Consider the following 21,709-nt stretch of genomic DNA (forward strand, 5'->3'; position numbering starts at 1 on the left):
AATAGGGGATCATCTGCGAGTCATGATCTATCCTATGAAGTTTCATGATCCTAGGCCTAAGCGTTCTTGAGTTATCATCCGGAAACCACCTGGTGGACGGACCGACAGACCCACCGACAGACCGACATGTGCAAAGCAATATACCCCCTCTTCTTCGAAGGGGGGCATAATTATCAAAAGCTATACTATTTTTGATCACATTTTGTTGTTGTTGTTCTCTCTAACTGTGACAAAATTTTACTTACTTATCTCAATTACTGAAATGACATCCTGCATGAAGAACATGTTTTTAACTAAAATAAACTAATTAACTAACCAGTTTCATTATGAACTATTTAGGATAACAAGCATATGTTAAAATATCAGAAGGCATTCATTCAAAATCCTTCATTTCCTCAAAAATTAAAAAGATTTTATTGACAATATTGCAGTCTGACAAATGAACATTACATCCACAAAACTTGAGAAAACAACAATAGTCAAAACTTGGTAATTGTAATGTACTAAGAAACACGACCATGCAAAAAATGGGAAAAAATGAAAATATAATCTCAAAGAGTTTACATTAATAGAATGACATTTGGAAACAGAGCTGTGGGTCTTTTAAGCAGAACATTGTGTTAAGGGCACTGCCACTCAAATGCTTTTTAAAAGAGTGATGTAGTTAATACAGCCATAATGAAAATAATCCATTACAAAAGGTATGATGCCAATAGAAATGAATAATGTTTCAGTTAAATCAGAAACAACTGTCCTTTTTCATCTGCCAAAACTAAACTTTCTTTAATGCATGGATTGTTATCTCATACTTTTAGTTTACGCAAACATAAATATTTTAATCTCTTCCTTAACATTATTTCCCTTTGCTGGATATATACTTTGAAAACTCCCAGTCCATGCAAAACAGTCTATCTAAAAACAATGTATCGCGTATTGCACAGGCTTATCTGGGATGACACTTTACACGCATGCTGTAAGGCCAGTTTTGTTATGGACCTGCACTCCATAGCCTACCTGGGCTGACGGTGATGGCCTCTGCAAACTGTTCCCTCCAGGACGAGGTGCCCACCACCAGCGACGTGTTGGCCTTCTTCAGCAGCTTGTCTACCACACCCTGTAACAGACCGGCATGAACATTTATTGTCTACCACACTCTGTAACAGAACGGCATAAACAGTTATTGTCTACCACACTCTTTAACAGACCGGCATAAACAGTTATTGTCTACCACACTCTGTAACAGACTGGGATAAACAGTTATTGTCTACCACACTCTGAAACAGACCGGCATAAACATTTATTGTCTACCACATTCTGTAACAGACCGGCATAAACAGTTATTGTCTACCACATTCTGTAACAGACCGGCATAAACAGTTATTGTCTACCACACTCTGTAACAAACCGGCATAAACAGTTATTGTCTACCACATTCTGTAACAGACCGGCATAAACCGTTATTGTCTACCACATTCTGAAACAGACCGGCATAAACATTTATTGTCTACCACACTCTGAAACAGACCGGCATAAACATTTATTGTCTACCACACTCTGAAACAGACCGGCATAAACATTTATTTTCTACCACACTCTGAAACAGACCAGCATAAACATTTATTGTCTACCACACTCTGAAAGATAAGGGCGTTAAACGTGTGAAATGTAGACATTGAAAGAGACAGACATGAAATGTAGACTAGTGTTTGTGTGATTGTTAGCCCTTTACTGCTAAGAAATACATTTTGACCCGTTTGTAGTCCATTAGAAAACAAGAAACCGTCGGAGACGGGTGATGCTCCCCAAAGGTTTTTTTGGTCACAATATTGCACTATATATTCAGATAAAAGGAAACGTCTTGAGGGCACAGTAGTTGGGGGGGGACAATAATTTTTTTATAGAAAATTTCAAAGGGCCATAACTCTGTGAAAAATCATCCGACCAGAACCTGCTGATTATATGCACATTTTCTCTTGGTAGTGAAGCTTCCCATAAAGTTTCATTGAATTCCGGTCATTAGTTGCTGAGAAATACACCAGACAAGAATTACACTATATGTACAGTTAATGGAAAATTTCAAAGGGCCATAACTCTGTGAAAAATCATCCGACTAGAACCTGCTGATAATATGCACATCTTCTCTTGGTAGTGAAGCTTCCCATAAAGTTTCATTGAATTCTGGTCATTAGTTGCTGAAAAATACACCGGACAAGAATTACACTATATGTACAGTTAATGGAAAATTTCAAAGTGCCATAACTCTGTGATAAATCATCCGACCAGAACTGCTGATAATATAGACATCTCCTCTTGGTAGTGAAGCTTCCCATAAAGTTTCATTGAATTCCGGTCATTAGTTGCTGAGAAATAGCCCGGACAAGAATTGCACTATATGTACAGTTAATAGAGAATTTCAAAGGGCCATAACTCTGTGAAAAATCATCCGACCAGAACCCGCTGATAATATGCACATCTCCTCTTGGTAGTGAAGCTTCCCATAAAGTTTCATTGAATTTCAGTCATTAGTCGCTGAGAAATAGCCTGGACAAAAATTGTGCATGGACAGACACAGGGACGGACGGACAGAAGGACGAAGCGGAGACTATATGCTCCCTTTCAAATTTTTTGGGGGAGCATAATAAAATTAAACAAAGGACTTGTCTAAATAGATGCATGTTTTAAAGGCTTCGTTTCCAAGCCTTCTATTTATAGGAGCAGCAAACAGCATAAACCTGAACAGACTGCCAGTATGCAACTTACTCAGAGGCCGTTATGGTTTTATGCTGGTTGCATATAGCCATTTTAACTTTGCTTCTGAGTGGGAAAGGGTTAAGATTTTTTGCTGCATTCAGTATTTATGTCATTTCAGTTTAACTTCTTGAATTTTTCCTTGGTAAGCTGGTTGTTACCAGTACTAAGTGCACATAATTATGAACCTATCTCACAAAGCTGTTTAACTGTTTAACTGTAATGACTATTATCCTATATGTCCAGTCTTTAAGTGTTCAACTGTAATGACCATACCCTATATGTCCAGTCTTCAAGTGTTCAATTGTAATGACCATATCCTACATGTCCAGTATTCAAGTGTTCGACTGTAATGACCATACCCTATATGTCCAGTCTTCAAGTGTTCAACTGTAATGACCATATCCTATATGTCCAGTCTTCAAGTGTTTGACTGTAATGACTATACCCTATATGTCCAGTCTTCAAGTGTTCAACTGTAATGACCATACCCTATAAGTCCAGTCTTCAAGTGTTCAAACTGTAATGACCATACCCTATATGTCCAGTCTTCAAGTGTTCGACTGTAATGACCATACCCTATATGTCCAGTCTTCAAGTGTTCAACTGTATTGACTTTTTCCTATATGTCCAGTCTTCAACTGTAATGACCATATCCTACATGTCCAGTCTTCAAGTGTTCAACTGTAATGACTATACCCTATATGTCCAGTCTTCAAGTGTTCAACTGTAATGACCATATCCTACATGTCCAGTCTTCAAGTGTTCCACTGTAATGACCATACCCTATATGTCCAGTCTTCAAGTGTTCAACTGTAATGACCATACCCTATATGTCCAGTCTTCAAGTGTTCGACTGTAATGACCATACCCTATATGTCCAGTCTTCAAGTGTTCAACTGTAATGACTATACCCTATATGTCCAGTCTTCAAGTGTTCAACTGTAATGACCATACCCTATATGTCCAGTCTTCAAGTGTTCGACTGTAATGACCATACCCTATATGTCCAGTCTTCAAGTGTTCAACTGTAATGACCATACCCTATATGTCCAGTCTTCAAGTGTTCAACTGTAATGACCATACCCTATATGTCCAGTCTTCAAGTGTTCAACTGTAATGACCAAACCCTATATGGCCAGTCTTCAAGTTTTCAACTGTAATGACTTTTTCCTATATGGCCAGTCTTCAAGTGTTCAACTGTAATGACTACACCCTATATGTCCAGTCTTCAAGTGTTCAACTGTTATGACCATACCCTATATGTCCAGTCTTTAAGTGTTCAACTGTAATGACTACACCCTATATATCCAGTCTTCAACTGTAATGACCATATCCTACCTGTCCAGTCTTCAAGTGTTCAACTGTAATGACTATACCCTATATGTCCAGTCTTCAAGTCTTCAACTGTAATGACCATATCCTACATGTCCAGTCTTCAAGTGTTCAACTGTAATGACCATACCCTATATGTCCAGTCTTCAAGTGTTCAACTGTAATGACCATACCCTATATGTCCAGTCTTCAAGTGTTCAACTGTAATGACTATACCCTATATGTCCAGTCTTCAAGTCTTCAACTGTAATGACCATATCCTACATGTCCAGTCTTCAAGTGTTCAACTGTAATGACCATACCCTATATGTCCAGTCTTCAAGTGTTCAACTGTAATGACCATACCCTATATGTCCAGTCTTCAAGTGTTCAACTGTAATGACTATACCCTATATGTCCAGTCTTCAAGTGTTCCACTGTAATGACCATACCCTATATGTCCAGTCTTCAACTGTAATGACCATACCCTATAAGTCCAGTCTTCAAGTGTTCAACTGTAATGACCATACCCTATATGTCCAGTCTTCAAGTGTTCAACTGTAATGACTATACCCTATATGTCCAGTCTTCAAGTGTTCCACTGTAATGACCATACCCTATATGTCCAGTCTTCAAGTGTTCCACTGTAGTGACCATACCCTAAATGTCCAGTCTTCAAGTGTTCAACTGTAATGACTATACCCTATATGTCCAGTCTTCAACTGTAATGACCATACCCTATACCCTATATGTTCAGTCTTAAAGTGTTCAACTGTAATGTCAGGCTAATATTTTTCATCCAAGAAACACTCTTCTTATAAAAAATCTAGACAAGGCGGAGAGTATTGTCCCTGATTAGCGGACTGCACAGGCTTATCAGGGACGACACTTTGCCTACATAAATGTAACCCCCTGTTCACAGAGCATGACCAATATATATATACAATAATCACTTGAAATACTAAACTCTTGCAATGATACTTGAAACACAATTTAAAATGTTTAAAATTTTAAAGACAAACGTGGGTCTTATCTTAATGAAAATAATACAATCTATACTGCTTTCATTACATTGTGTCTTGAAATGCCAATAAGTGCATGTATAAGTGCATATTCGTTTTCTTTCATAGAACTAAAATAAACAGAAATAAACCTGAACCACTCGATAGATTTGGTCCATTAAGTGCCACACCAACATCAATCTCATTAAAGACATCGAAAATGATGTGCTTCAAGCTTAGAGGGATGAGAAATAAACAATGAATATTTCAATGCCAAGCCACATATCTACTTCTCTGGAACATCAAAGCAGCCTAGTTCACTAAGTGAGACATCTGGAGGTATTTAGGCAATCATTCCCACTTGCATAATCATCTTAGAACCTAGCAATCCTGAAAATCTTTCACAACTCCAAAATGCAATGTCTTTTGACAAAAACACTTAAAATGTATAGTTATTTTTATGATGTTTTATAACTACTCTGGCTGACAATGATTGGACATAAAAGCTCTTTTTGTAAGGTATAAAGATTTTCCATGACTTGATACTGGTAGTCCAATTTCATTCATCCAGTTAACATAGCAGTTGTCTCCCTTAGATAATGCTATCAAATAATGTGGAACACTTAAATCAGAGGGGGTAATCACGTGATAGTCAAGATGGCAACGACGTCCATGCCGAGACCATAATTTTTCGCCGCTGTATACCATTTATTAATTTTGTTTAATTCTTAAATGACGCTCACTTTCCACCCATATTAGTGAAACGGTGATTAGTGTTTATTTCGTTTTAAAATTCGCTTTATATCTCTACTTTACTCCCCGCAAATTTTCTTAATGAAGCTGTAATGGGGTCATCCCGCTAAGAAATTTTGCACTGAGTAAAGTCGCGATATAGAGCGAATATTAGTACTAAATAAACGCTTGTAACTTTCTTGTTGATATGGCTTAAAAGTGAGCGGCATTTAAACAATTAATACAAGATATAAAGGATATTAAACGGCGATAAATACTTGCCTCGGCGTGGATGTCGCCATCTTGACTACCACATGATTACCCCGTCTGTAAAATTATTAAGTCTTGACACATTTAATGCACATTTAACTTTCTGATTGTACATATTGGCAATATTTGTTTATTTTCCAAGCAAAATCACATTAACTAATTTGAATAAACTTCTACATTTTTAGGTTCAGATGGTTGATTTTTATTATTCTAAACCTCTTACAGTTACCTTTTAGGTAAAATATAATAAAGGCATAAATGTGGCTATAATTCGGACACAGAAAACTCTATGAAAAATCATAAAATTGAAAATATTCAATTATAACATATGATAATACAGAGAATATTCCATCAAAATGTGTAGTGTCAGGGCCAGGTAATCCAGACTAGCTGATGTTTTGCACTCATATATTCTGTGATACATTTTTCTCCTGAAATTATATTTCACCTGTTCCATTACATTTGATAGGCAAATAATAATGTTCTTGATAGACACCGTTTTCACAACCTGTTCTGTTAATGTTCTAAAAGCTTCTAACACAAGAGGAGAATACTACATATGATGCACACTCTCAGATAAGCAGGCTTAATGCATGAGCTTGAAGTGTTGTAAAAGATTAGCCTGTGAAGTCTGCACAGTCTAATCAGGGATGAGACTTTATTATTAAACAGTATTTTACTTTAAAGGAAGTCTCTTCTAAGTTTTGGCCAAATATGTCATCCCTGAATAGCCTGACTTCCCTGAGCACTGTTTTTACAGTCGAAACCTGATGGCTAGAACTCGCTTTGCTCGAATTTCCGGTTGGCTCAAACTCACATCAAAGCACCAGTTTTTTATTGCTATATATTCATACAAAATTTTGTCGGATGGTCGGCTCGAATTATTGGATGGCTCGAACTGTTTTCACAGTCCCCGTGACAATTTTCACACATTCATTTGTTTGGATGGCTCAAACTCACTTCGGGTCGCATAAACTGTTAATTGATTAGGACCGCTTGCTTAAAGGCACTCAATAATTGATTTAACACCAGTTTCAAACATGTCATCGACTTAATGGTTGTGAGTAAAAGATGACATTGTGTATTAATGTTATCAGAAAATATCTCGCGGATCGCGAAAACTCACAGCAGGTTCAATCTCAACTGGATGTAATAGATAGCTTCGTTTCTCGACAACAGCTTAGGAATGCAACACAGACTGACATAATGTTATTCTTAAAAAATATAAATAAATCAATTAATATAATACTGTTTCATATGTAAATGATGTGTTACATAGTGCTGATGCATGATATTATTTACTATATGATATATTTGTTTGATTGTATTTGTTACTGTTTAAAAATATTGGTACATAAAAGTATTAAGTATATATTTGGTTCTTTTTAATTCAAAAGCAGAAAGTAGAACGAAGTAATACGGAGTTGAAGCAATGTGTGTACTCTTCAACTGGAGGTTAAAATGTACTGCAGACTTGCTCGTAAACAAAAGTTCATTAGAAATCGGATGGCTCGAATTCCAGATGGCTCGAACTCTTGTTGCCAGTCCCGACCAGTTCGAGCCATCGGGTTTCGACTGAATGCTTATTCATAAGCCAAAAATCTGCCAAGTTGCCACACGGTTTTCTACATACAAAATGTAGTTAAATAATTGTCCTTGCGCCACATTCAAATCTTAGCAGATTTGATATGAAAACTTCATGTGAATTCTGTCCTCAAATAGTTGTTTCTAAACAATAGCATCTTATCATAATTCAGAACAGTGTTCTCATTTATACAAAAAATCTGCAAAAATATTGCATAATTATATACATATATCGCGTAAACATTAACATTTATTCAGATCCTTCTTTCTTCAATCGCCTGGCCTTCACAAGGAAATGATACAGTAAGTTAAAATAGGAAAACCATTCTTTCTTTTTTTAAATGACTAGATTATAAGGTTATGTACATTTATGACTCACCATGAGGCATATTAGCCCGCCTAGGTGCATTCAATCTCTAACAAACAATTCTTAACCCTTTCAGTGCGGGAACCGAATTTTGAAGGCCTTTGCAAACAGTTTGGATCCAGATGAGATGCCACAGAACGTGGCGTCTCATCAGGATTCAAACTGTTTGCTATTCTGATAATATTCTTTGAAAAAAATCGAAGAAAATGCTAATTTTAGAAATTCAGCAGACGACATTTTAGCAGACGACAAATTTCCCAGCATGCAAAGGGTTAAAGTACAAGAATCTTCTTACCAGACTCATCAATAACAATATAGTACAAGCTTTCTTAACAGCTAAACACATTCTCAATCAAATCTTGCCTTGAGATAAATGTGTTATCTGTACTAGTAGCGGTTCCCTTTTATTCAAAACTCATGTGTGATGCAGATTGTTTACCTCACAACTCTATTTGCATCTTACATTGATAGATGTATGTTGGATTGTTTCGTTCAAAACTAGAATTGGCAACTTGGGAAATCTCCTTGCATGTCTGTAAGCAGCTTGGTATAGGAAACTGTCCCTGTCCCAACTTAATATGCAACATTATTCCCATATGATTGAAAGAGATGTCATGGAGCATTAACTGATTGTCTCTTATTTACAGAATCTATAGGCATGGCAAACAATTCTATATTCAAACCTCCGTCTAGATCATTTAAAGATAAACATTCTGACAGGATTAACCAAGATTGAGTAAATTACATGTGGACTCTGGAGTGGTAACCAAGATTGAGTAATTCATGTGGACTCTGGAGTGGTAACAAGGGATTTCAAAGAGTTTACCTCATGACTTAGAGTATGGACACACATGACCCAGATACAGCTAGGACCTAGAAATTGCCATGATAAACATTCTGACCAAGTTTCTTTAAAAATTGCTAAAATATACAGCCTGTAGAGTGGTTTTAAGCTAAGAGTCGAGTGAACAAAAGGGCATGATTGATGACACACAAGACAGATGCCTGAAATAGGGTGATGACAATAATTATAGCTCACCACGTGAACTTCATGCTTATTAGGTTAGCGACAATGATTGGATAAAACTAAATTTGATATTTGAATTAATTTTAGAAGTGAGGCATTTTAAATTTATAAATTGCAGGCAATACAGAGGTAACAAGGCTTTCATAAGATTTTACTTTTTAACACACGTGACCATTTTAAATATCAGAAACTTGTGACCCACATTTGAACTTGAACTCTGCCTAGATATTGTAAAGATAAACAGACAGACCAAACATTATCAAGATTTACAAGAGCTCCGCAGTTGAAGACAGATGCCCCCCTAATACAGGCCCATGACACCCATCACTAGATTCTTTGATGACATATCAAATGGAAAACAATTTATTACTTAATGCCACAGTGACATTGGCATTTGACCTAGTGACCCGAATTTCAATATGGGTCATCAACTGACCAAGGCCAATGCACATGGGAAGTATCAAGCCAATCTGTCAGTTTGTTTACAAGTAATTGATCGGAAACTATTTTCACACTTATTATGACAGATTCCTTGAGCTTTGACCTAGTGACCCCAATTTCAATAGGGGTCATTTACTGTCCAATGCCATTTGCACATAGGAAGTATCAAGCCAATCAATCAATTCCTTGACAAGTTATTGATCGGAAATGAACTGGTCTTCCTACAGACCGACCAATGTCACATTAAAGTAACAATCACGCTCAAAAATATCGAATATTTCGTTAAATAAAGCTAACCCATAAAAAAATCAATGTTCCTTTTAGCAAAATGCAAAATTTCAACGTTAGATGTTGTCTGGTAGAATTGATTTAACGAGATACAAAATGCTCGTTTTTATTTTTTTGTGGCCACAAATAATTCCATTTATATCTCCCGTGAAATATCCGAACATTTACAGGCGAACACGAGATTGGATACGGTAAGCATCGGAAGCATGACGTAGCTCTCATGAATAATCATTCTGTGAAATCAAAATGAATTCTGGGTAACTGGAACTTAGCCAATGCGAAAATGGCTTGTATAAATTATGCAAATGAACACAACCCGAATTAATCCGATCCTGACTCGAAAGCGAAGATAGATTACATCGTGGACCGATATTTAGATATTTAGATGCTTAAAACTTGCCGAATGCTTGTAATATAACGTTTTTACATCAATGTTACTTGTTTTTAGGGTCTTCCTATTGTAATTAACCATCGTATGGTACTACTTGTTGTTGAATGTTTTTATATAGCATAATACAGTAGCCGTATGCATTGGCGAGCGTGATAGTGACTTTAAGAGTGTTAACAAGCTATAAGTTGACAACGCACTTCACAGGATCATGACTACAAATCAACCATTATTGCTTAACATGAGTACCAAACTATGAGCACCTGTGTTTAGGTGTGCTAAAAATTCTGGCTGGCACAGACAAAGTGTACATAATTATATAATGGAAAACAATGTGTTGGGTACTATATAGTCGTTAATGTACGTTTATCTATCAAAGTTAACCAAATATTTTCTGTTAACCTCCAAGTGAAAGCAGTTTTAAATTCAAGAAAAAGAATCATGTTCAATTTCTTGGCCAATAATGTGTCTACCTGATCAAAATGCTTTATTTGAAATTCTAATCTCAGACGTTATCTTTTTTCACATATTACAAATGAAGAAAACTAGTCGGATAAATGTCATGTACAAGCTATAGAAAACAGATTAGAAAAGAACAGATAAGGAGTTATTGATGCACAATGATTACCAATGGCAAACAACAATACAGCATCATTTCAAAGAGATTAGGTTCAAAAGTTCACACATGTGTCTCAAATGGGAACAAGACAGCTATAGTGCTAATAAGTTTTCATTAGAAGAAAGTGTGCTGGAGCAGCTCTTAATGAAAGCCAAGACACAACAAAATGACAAATATCAACTGAATTTTGCAAATCATACAATGTGCAAAATGATAACCTACATGAGGTTATAGCATAACTAATGCAGCAATAGAAAACAATTTAAAAAGATACATAGAAAAAATAATTTTACTTTAATTATAGCCCACAGTTGTAAATGTACCTTCAACCATGAGACAAATAAAATCCTCCAAGTTCTTTAGGTATAAATTGTGAAGTACTAATGCCAATTCAGTGAACATCAGCACCGGCATAAGGGACGAAAAAAAAGGGCACATATACCAAACAAGAAACCGTCGGAGACGGTTGATGCTCCCCAAAGTTTTTTTTTGTCACAATATTGCACTAAATATTCAGATAAAAGGAAACGTCTTGAGGGCACAGTAGTTGGGGGGACAAGAATTTTTTTATAGAAAATTTCAAAGGGCCATAACTCTGTGAAAAATCATCCAACCAGAACCGCTGATAATATGCACATCTCCTCTTGGTAGTGAAGCTTCCCATAAAGTTTCATTGAATTACGGTCATTAGTTGCTGAGAAATAGGACAAAAATTGTGCACGGACGGACGGACACAAGGACGGACAGACAAAGCGGCGACTATATGCTCCCGCCAAAAACAATGGGATTCAATACTGGATATAATCAATACATTCTATAAGATAAATGGGGGAAAAATGTCACCACTGCATGCATAGCATTATTTTGCTGGCATTCAAGGCTTAATTAATTGACAGACGAGCTAAGGCATTGACAATTTGAAGCAGCGATGACTTTCTGGCCAAATGAATGAGAAAAGACAAGTAAGACAAGGAGGGAAGTTAATAGCAATAAATATTTTTTGGCAACAATATTCCAAGTTCCAAATAAATGTAGGATTCTACTGTCAGAAAACAAGAGGGCCTGAAAGGCCCAAAGCCGCTCACCTGAGATAACAAGATATTATTGGGACAAATCTTCTGACCAAGTTTCACGAAGATCGGAAAATAAATGTGGCCTCTAGAGTGTTAACAAGGTTTTACAATAGCCATATAAGGAAAAATGCCCCGCCCCCTGGCAGTCATGTTTTTCAACTAACCGCCACCATTTTTTAACTCATCCAAGATATTATCGGGATGAATCTTCTGACCAAGTTTCATGAAAATCGGACAGTAAATGTGGCCTCTAGAGTGTTAACAAGATTTTACTATAGCCATATTAAAAAAAATGCCCCGTCCCTTGGAAGCCATTTTGTTCAAGCAAACATAATTATTTTCGAACTCATCCAAGATATCATTGCGACCAATATTCTGACCAAATTTCATGAAGATTGGACAATAAATGTGGCCTCTAGAGGTAACAAGGTTTTACTATAGTCATATATAGCCATTTAAGGACAAATGCCCCGCCCCTGGTGGTCATGTTTTTAAAGCAACCAAAACCATTTTCAAACTCATCCAAGATATCAATGGGACAAATCTTCTGACCAAGTTTCATGATGATCGGAAAATAAATGTGACCTCTTGAATGTTAACAAGGTTTCACTATAGCCATATAAGGAAAATAGCGCCGCCCCCGTGGTGGCCATGTTTTTCAACCAACTGGCATCATTTTTGAACTCCTCCAAGATATTATTGGGATGAATCTTCTGACTGAGTGTCATGAAGATTGGACTATAAATGTGGCCTCTAGAGTGTTAACAAGATTTTACCATCGCCTTATATAGCTATATAAGGAAAAATGCCCTGCCCCTTGGTGGCCATATTTTTCAAGCAAACGTTACCATTTTCGAACTCATCCAAGATATCATTAAGACAAATCTTTTGACCATATTTCATCAAGATTGGACAATAAATGTGGCCTCTAGAGTGTTAACAAGGTTTTACTAAAGCCATATTAGGAAAAATGCCCCACCCCCTGGCGGCCATGTTTTTCAACCAACCAGCATCATTTTCGAACTCGTCCAAGATATTATTGGGATGAATATTCTGATAAAGTTTCATAAAGATTGGACAATAAATGTGGCCTCTAGAGTGTTAACAAGATTTTACTATAGCCATATAAGGTAAAAATGCCCCGCCCCTTGGCAGCCATGTTTTTCAAGCAAAGGTTACCATTTTTGAACTCATCCAAGATATCAGTGGGACAAATCTTCTGAGCAAGTTTCATGAAGATCGGAAAAATAATGTGGCCTCTAGAGTGTTAACAAGGTTTTACAATAGCCATATAAGGAAAAATGCCCCGCCCGCTGGCGGCCATGTTTTTTTTTAACCAACCGGCATCATTTTCGAACTCATCCAAGATATTATTGGGATGAATATTCTTACCAAGTTTTATGAAGATCAGACAATAAATGTGGCCTCTAGAGTGTTAACAAGATTTTACTATAGCCATATATAGCCATATAAAGAAAAATGCCCCGCCCCTTTGCAGCCATGTTTTTCAAGCAAACGTAACCATTTTCGAACTCATCCAAGATATCATTAAAACAATAAATGTGGCCTCTAGAGAGTTAACAAAGCAAATGTTGACGCCGCACAACGGACAACCGACGATGGATTACAGACAAAAAGCGATCACAAAAGCTCACCATGAGCAAGTTGTGCTCAGGTGAGCTAAAAATGTCATTAATAATTATTAGAAAGATGTGGAATTGTTATATCACAATATTTAAAGATGTCAAATTTATATGGTATGTAGATTATTAAAATAGGCCATAACATGATAACAAATGCTTAAATTTATCATACCCATTGCATGTCACAGGTCTATCACCCGAGTTTTGGTCTGTAAGTAAGAGACATCTACCGCTTATTGCATTTTTTACATGGAACATTATAAAGCCCTTTGTTGTATTTTAAACACATGAATTCCTATCAGAAATTAATATAAAAACTAGAAATTGTTTATTATTATTTATACTTTTAATTTTTTAACATTTTTAAATCCTGGAAGTTTTTTGTCTAAAGTGAGACCCTGTAAAAGGAAAACTTCAAAGCATCTTCATGTCATATCATGTATACTGTGATACAATCAAGGTGTAGCATCTATTTTTAAAAGCTTTCCTGATTAAAATGATTGCCTAAGATTTTTTCAGAAAAAGAAAAGAATGGCGTTAAGTTGCATAAGTTTCAAATATGTTAGAAGCATTGAAAACAAAGTTGTAACCCACACAAATCAGAAACAAAATAATTGTCAGCCAAAAAAAAAGATTCTACGACACCTAAATCAGTAGGTAATAAGTGACCCTTTGCAGACTTGTTTGTTCCACCAACCAGTGTTACCATGGCATCAAATAACACTGATTGGCTGGCCTAAGCATTTCATGACATAAAAGTGCTGTCAAAGGTTCATTTGCAAGTCGGAAATAGCGCCTTGTTACTGGGGAAAATGGCCTAAAACAACAAGGCAGAAGTACAAACCTTTCAGCAGTCTGTTCAAGCTCTGAATGCATGGGATATAAGAATTCTATGTAAGATTTCACCATCCATTTTCATTAAGTGCAGCTCAATATTCAAATTTATCAACAGCATCCTATCAATCCTGTATTGCTGTTACTTTAAAGGGAATGGAAATGTATCTGAGATGTGTTTTGCAGAAACAGTAATAACTTTGGGGGCGGTACAGAATTTGAATCATGGAACAAATTCCACCAGAGTTCTATATCACATTTTATCAAGTTACATACAAGACTCTTATTGTGTAAACATTGTCTGAATGACAATTAAATTGAAAAAAAACAGTGTGAACTGTCCTGATGGTCTTTGCAAGTAAAAAATACATAAAAATACAGTAAGAAATATAGTCTTGATAGCTCCAAATACAACAGATAATTATCTATTTGTTCTTTAATTAAACTAATTTGGTTTCTTTCTGGTAATTTTCACTAAATGAAGTACTGCAATCAGTTTCATACAAAAGCTATTGTACACTATATTGTTTTGATGAGAACTCATGACAGTGATTTTTGTTGGCATCAAGAGACAATGGATTTGTGTTCTTTGCAAATGCAAATGATCTTACAGCCATAACAATACAGTATTATTCAAGAATAACCATATATCAATTAAAAGCAAAAACTAAAAATACTGATGCGTGCACAAGCATACCTTTAAGAAGTAAAGACAAGAAAGCCATGGATAAGTGTTCAACAAAGACAACATAATTGTGCAACCAAAAGACCAGGAATATGTCACTGTCCTGTAGTCATTTAGGTGCCATGCTGCGTCACGAAAGACCATTCTTCATTTAAGAAATCTATTTTATTGTATATTACCTTTTTTCTAAACTCTAATCTTCTTTTGTTCATTTTGTGATTAATACTAACATTTCATGACTGTGAGATATTGTACCTAGAAAACACCAGTGCTGCACTTAGTGTTTTCATCAATTCATATTCATATCTCAATTTGTCTATGCCTCTTATATCACTGAACAGTGCAATTGTCTGACATAGCTATCACAGTCTAAATTTTTCTGATGGAAAACTATTTTGTCTGATCATACGTGCTCAGAATTGTCTCAAAACAAACATGAAGAGTTTTGTCCGCCTTTATATGATTGCTATAAAATTAGTATGGACCTCTCACGCTATGAGATAACTGTTTATAGAGTTTCTTAGAGTTCAGGTTGATTAGTTGCACCTCATTGTAATGATGAGACCTCATTTATAAAAAAAATAATAATCTGAATTGGGCATCAAGTTAAAGACATTTGCCAATAGTTACACATATGTAAAACACATACTAAAAGTAAAACTTACACACATTTAGTTGCTCCAGCAATTGAATAGTTTTCCTGCAATTGACTCTATTAACAAGATTCACGCTGCCAAATTCTTAACCTGAAAGGACAACAAGACTAACTGTGTCCCAGAGTTCTGCCTTGTTATAATGTTTGCTGAACAGTAATGATTTAAGGAACAAGGAGTCTAATATCTTACCAATTACTTGTATCTTTCTTCTGAATGCCAAGTTCTTACATCTGTTAGTACAGAAAAGTCCCAAGGTGTGAAAACAATGAAGCCTTAATATTTCCAGGGTGTTTGCTGTTTCTGTTATGCTCAGAGGAATAAGTGAATGTAGTCTAATTTCTCACCCCACTAAGTCCTGTGTATTTCATGGCAGTAATTAGAATATTACAATTATGTGTTAACTGGCTAAAAATTGTGGGCAGCTTATTCATATTTTATTAACTGCAGCCATTCTAAGTGAGGACCTTAACTCAATAAATGTGAACATACCCTCAGCTTCTGGACAATAAATGATCATTAGGAACCATAACTTTGTCAATTCAAGCAGCATTTACTTAACATTAATGATTATTACAGTACTGTCCAAAATATCCAAAACATTTCAACAAACTTTCTTGATATTAAAGTCTACTTTTTTTTGTAAGCAATAAACACTGCAAGTGTTTAACCTTTCTAGTTACAAATGATGCCATAAACATATCTCTATTGTTATTTGATATTCACTTTTACTTATTTCCTTTTTCAAAACCTGAGGTCAGATGAGTTGAACAATAATTAATTTTCTACTTTGCTTATTATTGCAATAACTACTTCATTACCTCTATTTGTCTGTAGATGTTCTGGGGGTACTTATTCTTGTAATTTTTTCTTAGTCCGGTGGTATACAAAGGATTAATTTACTGGTTCAAAAAAATATTTCTATATTACTATGTGAGGACTAGTGATCAGTTAAACAGTCATGTAGAAAAAAAAGACTTGTCCAGACACCCCTTATAATTACAAGATTTGTTAAGGCATGCATTTTCATGAGAACAATAATAGTACAATATTGTAGCACACAATTAACTTCCATGAAATAAAATGTATGGTAAACAATAAGAAACAGAATAACCGAAAACATCATATTCAAACATACAATTTTTGCCAGTACTTTCCATACATTGCTATCTGTGATAGTGTTTAATAACCCTTCCCGAGACAAATTCAAACAGCACATATTTTTATCAAGCAGCCAAACCCAATTAACTAGGGAGAAAACTATAGCCATTTAACACAATAAACATCTTGGAAAGGTGTAGAAAAGTTTCTTCACTGACATGACCAATACTCCAAATCCTCCAATATATTATTGTCTTTTCGCTTTTAAAAGAGGACATATCAAACAAAAGTAATAAGAGGGTCATAGGCCCTACAGGCTCAGTTGAGACCCAAAGGACCTAGACTTTTCTGAAAAAGTGCAAGCTGATTTAATGAAGATTGGACCAAAGATGTGACTCCTAGAGTAATTACATTGGAATTTTATTTGACCTCTTGACCTGGTTTTTGAGCTCAGATGACGCAGTTTCCATCTCAGCTGAGATTTCATTTCGACAAATATTCTAACCAAGTTCCATGAAGATTGGCCAACAAATGTGGCAAATATTGCTTCAACAAGTTTTCACTATAGTCAATAAGGAAATTTGCCCCACCCCACTGTAGCCATGTTTTTCAACAAATCAGAAGAATTTTCTAACTCAACCTTGAAGTCATAAGAACATTAGTCTCAATCTGACAAAATTTCATTAAGACTGCAATACAAGGTTTTACTCAAGCTATATAAGAAAAACTGCAATGCCTTCTGGCAGACATGTTTTTCAACCAACTTGAACCATTTCAACCAACTGGAACCATTTTCTTGGAACTAGTCCAATATATCATTAGGACACATGTGAACAAGGTAATTGTTGACGCGAATGACGGACGGCACACAATAGATTAAAGGCTATAACAAAAGCTCACATTGTGCTCAGATGAGCTTAAGTGTTTCCCATTATAAAAACTTTAGAAAATCATGATAATCAGGAACCTGCAGCATAAAAAAAGCGATGTATGACTTCCAGATATGTTATGATGGCCATGACCAGCATGGCAAATGATGCTGTATGTACATGCAATCATCTCTCTCATTGGGGCAATATATGCAGCAGAACTTTTTCACAAAGAAAACAAAATACACACAAGATTAAGAAACATAGTAAATGAACAATATAGAGGAAAAAGTAGCTACACACATTGGTGTTAATTGCCAACAGAGGATTACAGACAAAGCCCCATTTGCCAGAACAAACACTTGGTTTATTTATGTAGCTTATTAAGCTGGTGCAGGACTTCTGAATAGGTTTTTTTTTGCTTGCAATACAGACAGGCAGATTTTATTTTTCTTAAGTGTCCTGTCCTATATCACTATATTCCACACACATTTTTAAATAACAGCTAGAAAAAATTAAATAGCTTTCATACATTGTGCTTTCACACTCCTTAGTTTTAATAATGATTTTTCAAGTTCTCAGTTATTTTGTTCAATACAATCTCATTCACAAAATTACTTACTTATTTTAACCATGTCATAACGTTATAACTTAACTATTATTTTCTTATTTAGACTCCAAGCAACTTTTCATGCTAAGATTTTTTTTTACCTAAACCCACTTGTTAGCACAAACTTTAGTGAACAAGACAAAGCAAGGAGAGAAGAAGTGAAAATAAGCTGCACCATTAATATAAATGGAGTCAAGATTGAAATTAAGCTATGCACAGATGGTGAAAGCTATAAATATGGGCATTTACACACACACTACTAAACATTTACATCATTAAAGAATACTGATGAAAGCAACAAAGAAACGATAAACCTACTGAAAATGCTGTATTTAATGGTCAGCATACAAAACACTAATTTAATGAAAAGATTTCCTAGACATTATCAGAGATTTAACTGCCAGAAAAAGGTTAAAGCAGAAAGAAGGACAACAAGCAAGCAATAACAAGGGACGAAATTGTCACAAAACCAGGTTTTCAATTTGAAAAAAAATCTGATAAAGGGAGACAATTCAAAATGTGCATTGTTACCCCCCTTGTGTAAGATTCAATCTATTTTTACTCGTGGCTACATTGATTTCAATTTGAAAAAGAAGTTTGATAAAGGGAGACCAACTCAACAATGTGCATTGTTACTGATTGTTCAAAGTTACCCCCTTGTTTAAAATCAATCTATTTTTAGTCATGGTGACCTTGACCTTGGAGATATTGACGTTATTCTTTCGCCCGACACACCGTCCAATGATGGTAAACAAATGTGCCAAATGATTTTAAAATCTCACAATGAATGACATAGTTATGGCTTGGACAAGCTCATTTTTAGCCATTATTTACCTTTGAACTCAAAGTGTGACCTTGACCTTGGAGATAGCGACGTAATTCATTAGCGGGACACACCGTCTAATGATGGTGAACAAATGTGCCAAATGATTTTAATATCTCACAATGAGCGATAAAGTTATGGTCCAGACAAGCTTGTTTCGTCCACCCGCCGACATTCGCCAATCTAATAACCAGTTTTTTCCTTTCCTAAACATTATCAGAGATTTAACTGCCAGAACAAGGTAACAGCAGAAAGAAGGACGACAAGCGATAAAAGCAATAAGGGACAAAATTGTCACAAAACCAGGTTTTCATTTTGAAAAAAAAGTCTGATAAAGGGAAAAAATTCAAATGTGTATTGTTACCCGCCTTGTATAAGATTCAATCTAGTTTTACTCGTGGCGACCTTGATTTCAATTTGAAACAAGAGGGCCTGAAAGGCCCAAAGTGGCTCACCTGAGATAACAAGATATTATTGGGACAAATCTTCTGACCAAGTTTCACGAAGATCGGAAAATAAATGTGGCCTCTAGAGTGTTAACAAGGTTTTACTATAGCCATATAAGGAAAAATGCCCCGCCCCCTGGCAGCCATGTTTTTCAACCAACCGGCATCATTTTTCAACTTTTACAAGATATTATTGGGATGAATCTTCTGACCAAGTTTCACGAAAATCGGAGAGTAAATGTGGCCTCTAGAGTGTTAACAAGACTTTACTATAGCAATATATGGAAAAATGCCCTGACCCTTGGAAGCCTTTTTTTTTAAGCAAACATAATTATTCTCGAAATCATCCAAGATATTATTGAGACCAATCTTCTGACCAAATTTCATGAAGATTGGACAATAAATGTGGCCTCTAGAGTGTTAACAAGGTTTTACTATAGCCATATATAAGGAAAAATGCCCCCCCCCCCCTTGTGGCCATGTTTTTAAAGCAACCAAAACCATTTTCAAACTCATCCAAGATAGCATTTGGACAAATCTTCTGACCAAGTTTCATGATGATCGAAAAATAAATGTAACCTTTAGAGTGTTAACATAGTTTTACTATAGCCATATAAGGAAAATAGCCCCGCCCCTGTGGTGGCCATGTTTTTCAACCAACTGGCATCATTTTTGAACTCGTCCAAGATATTATTGGGATGAATCTTCTGAACGAGTTTCATGAAGATCGGACTATAAATGTGGCCTCTAGAGTGTTAACAAGATTTTTCTATAGCCTTATATAGCCATATAAGGAAAAATGCCCCGCCCCTTGGCGGCCATGTTATTCAAGCAAACTGTAACCATTTTCGAACGCATCCATGATATCATTAAGACAAATCTTCTGACCATATTTCATCAAGATTGGACAATGAATGTGGCCTCTAGAGTGTAAACAAGGTTTTACTACAGCCATATAAGGAACAAGATGCGTTTGTGAAACACAATATCACCCTATATGACGTTTGACCTTGTAGGATGACCTTGACCTTGTAGGATGACCTTGACCTTGACCCTTCACCACTCAAAATGTGCAGCTCCATGAGATACACATGCATTTCAAATATAAAATTGCTAGCTTCAATATTGCAGAAGTGACATTACATGAGCAGTTTTGACCCATATATTTGACCTTGAAGGATGACCTTGACCTTGACCTTTCACCACTAAAAATGTGCAGCTCCATGAGATACACATGCATGCCAAATATCAAGTTGCTATCTTCAATATTCCAAAAGTATTCAGAAAATTAGCGATTTGGGCCACATATATTTGACCTCTGACCTTGAAGGATGACCTTGACCTTGACCTTTCACCACTCTAAATGTGCAGCTCCATGAATTACACATGCATGCCAAATATCAAGTTGCTATCTTCAATATTGCAAAAGTGCTCATAAAATGAGCGATTTTGGCCACATATATTTGACATCTGACCTTGAAGGATGACCTTGACCTTGACCTTTCACCACTCAAAATGTGCAGCTCCATGAGATACACATGCATGCCAAATATCAAGTTGCTATCTTGAATATTGAAATACTGCAAAAGTGTACATTAAATGAGCGATTTTGACCCAAATATTTTACCTTTGACCTTGAAGGATGACCTTGACCTTGACCTTTCACCACTCAAAATGTGCAGCTCCATGAGATACATATGCATGCCAAATATCAAGTTGCTATCTTCAATATTGCAAAAGTTATTGCAAATGTTAAAGTTGGCGCAAACCAACCAACCAACAGACCAACCAACAGACCAACAGACAGGGCCAAAACAATATGTCCCCCACTACTATAGTGGGGACATAAAAATGCCCCGCCCCCTGGCGGCCATGTTTTTCAACCAACTGGCATCATTTTCGAACTCGTCCAAGATATTATTGGGATGAATCTTCTCATGACCAAGTTTCTTTAAGATTGGACAATAAATGTGGCCTCTAGAGTGTTCACAAGATTTTACTACAGCCAAATATAGCCATATTAAGAAAAATGCCCCGCTCCTTGGCAGCCATGTTTTTCAAGCAAAAGTAACCATTTTCGAACTCATCCAAGATATCATTGAAACCAATCTTCTGACCAAATTTCATGAAGATTGGACAATAAATGTGGCCTCTAGAGAGTGAACAAGGCAAATGTTGACGTTGCACAACGCA

At 36.0% G+C, this 21,709-nt stretch overlaps 1 protein-coding gene across 7 annotated transcripts in view; it reads right to left on the bottom strand.

The window, feature by feature from the left end:
* Positions 1–21,709, bottom strand: part of LOC127875154 (sodium/calcium exchanger 3-like) — a 216,085-nt gene that overhangs the window by 120,776 nt on the left and 73,600 nt on the right. For all 7 annotated transcript variants that reach the window (XR_008047310.1, XR_008047309.1, XM_052420007.1 and 4 more), the window contains one exon: positions 1,015–1,114. Coding sequence is in view for 5 of the 7 variants with exons in the window: in XM_052420007.1 (XP_052275967.1) it covers positions 1,015–1,114 (100 nt within the window). In the remaining 2 variants the exon portion in view is untranslated. The remainder of the gene's footprint in view (positions 1–1,014; positions 1,115–21,709) is intronic.

The sequence above is a fragment of the Dreissena polymorpha genome, chromosome 3 (assembly GCF_020536995.1).
Source record: "Dreissena polymorpha isolate Duluth1 chromosome 3, UMN_Dpol_1.0, whole genome shotgun sequence".
In the NCBI taxonomy this organism is placed as follows: domain Eukaryota; kingdom Metazoa; phylum Mollusca; class Bivalvia; order Myida; family Dreissenidae; genus Dreissena; species Dreissena polymorpha.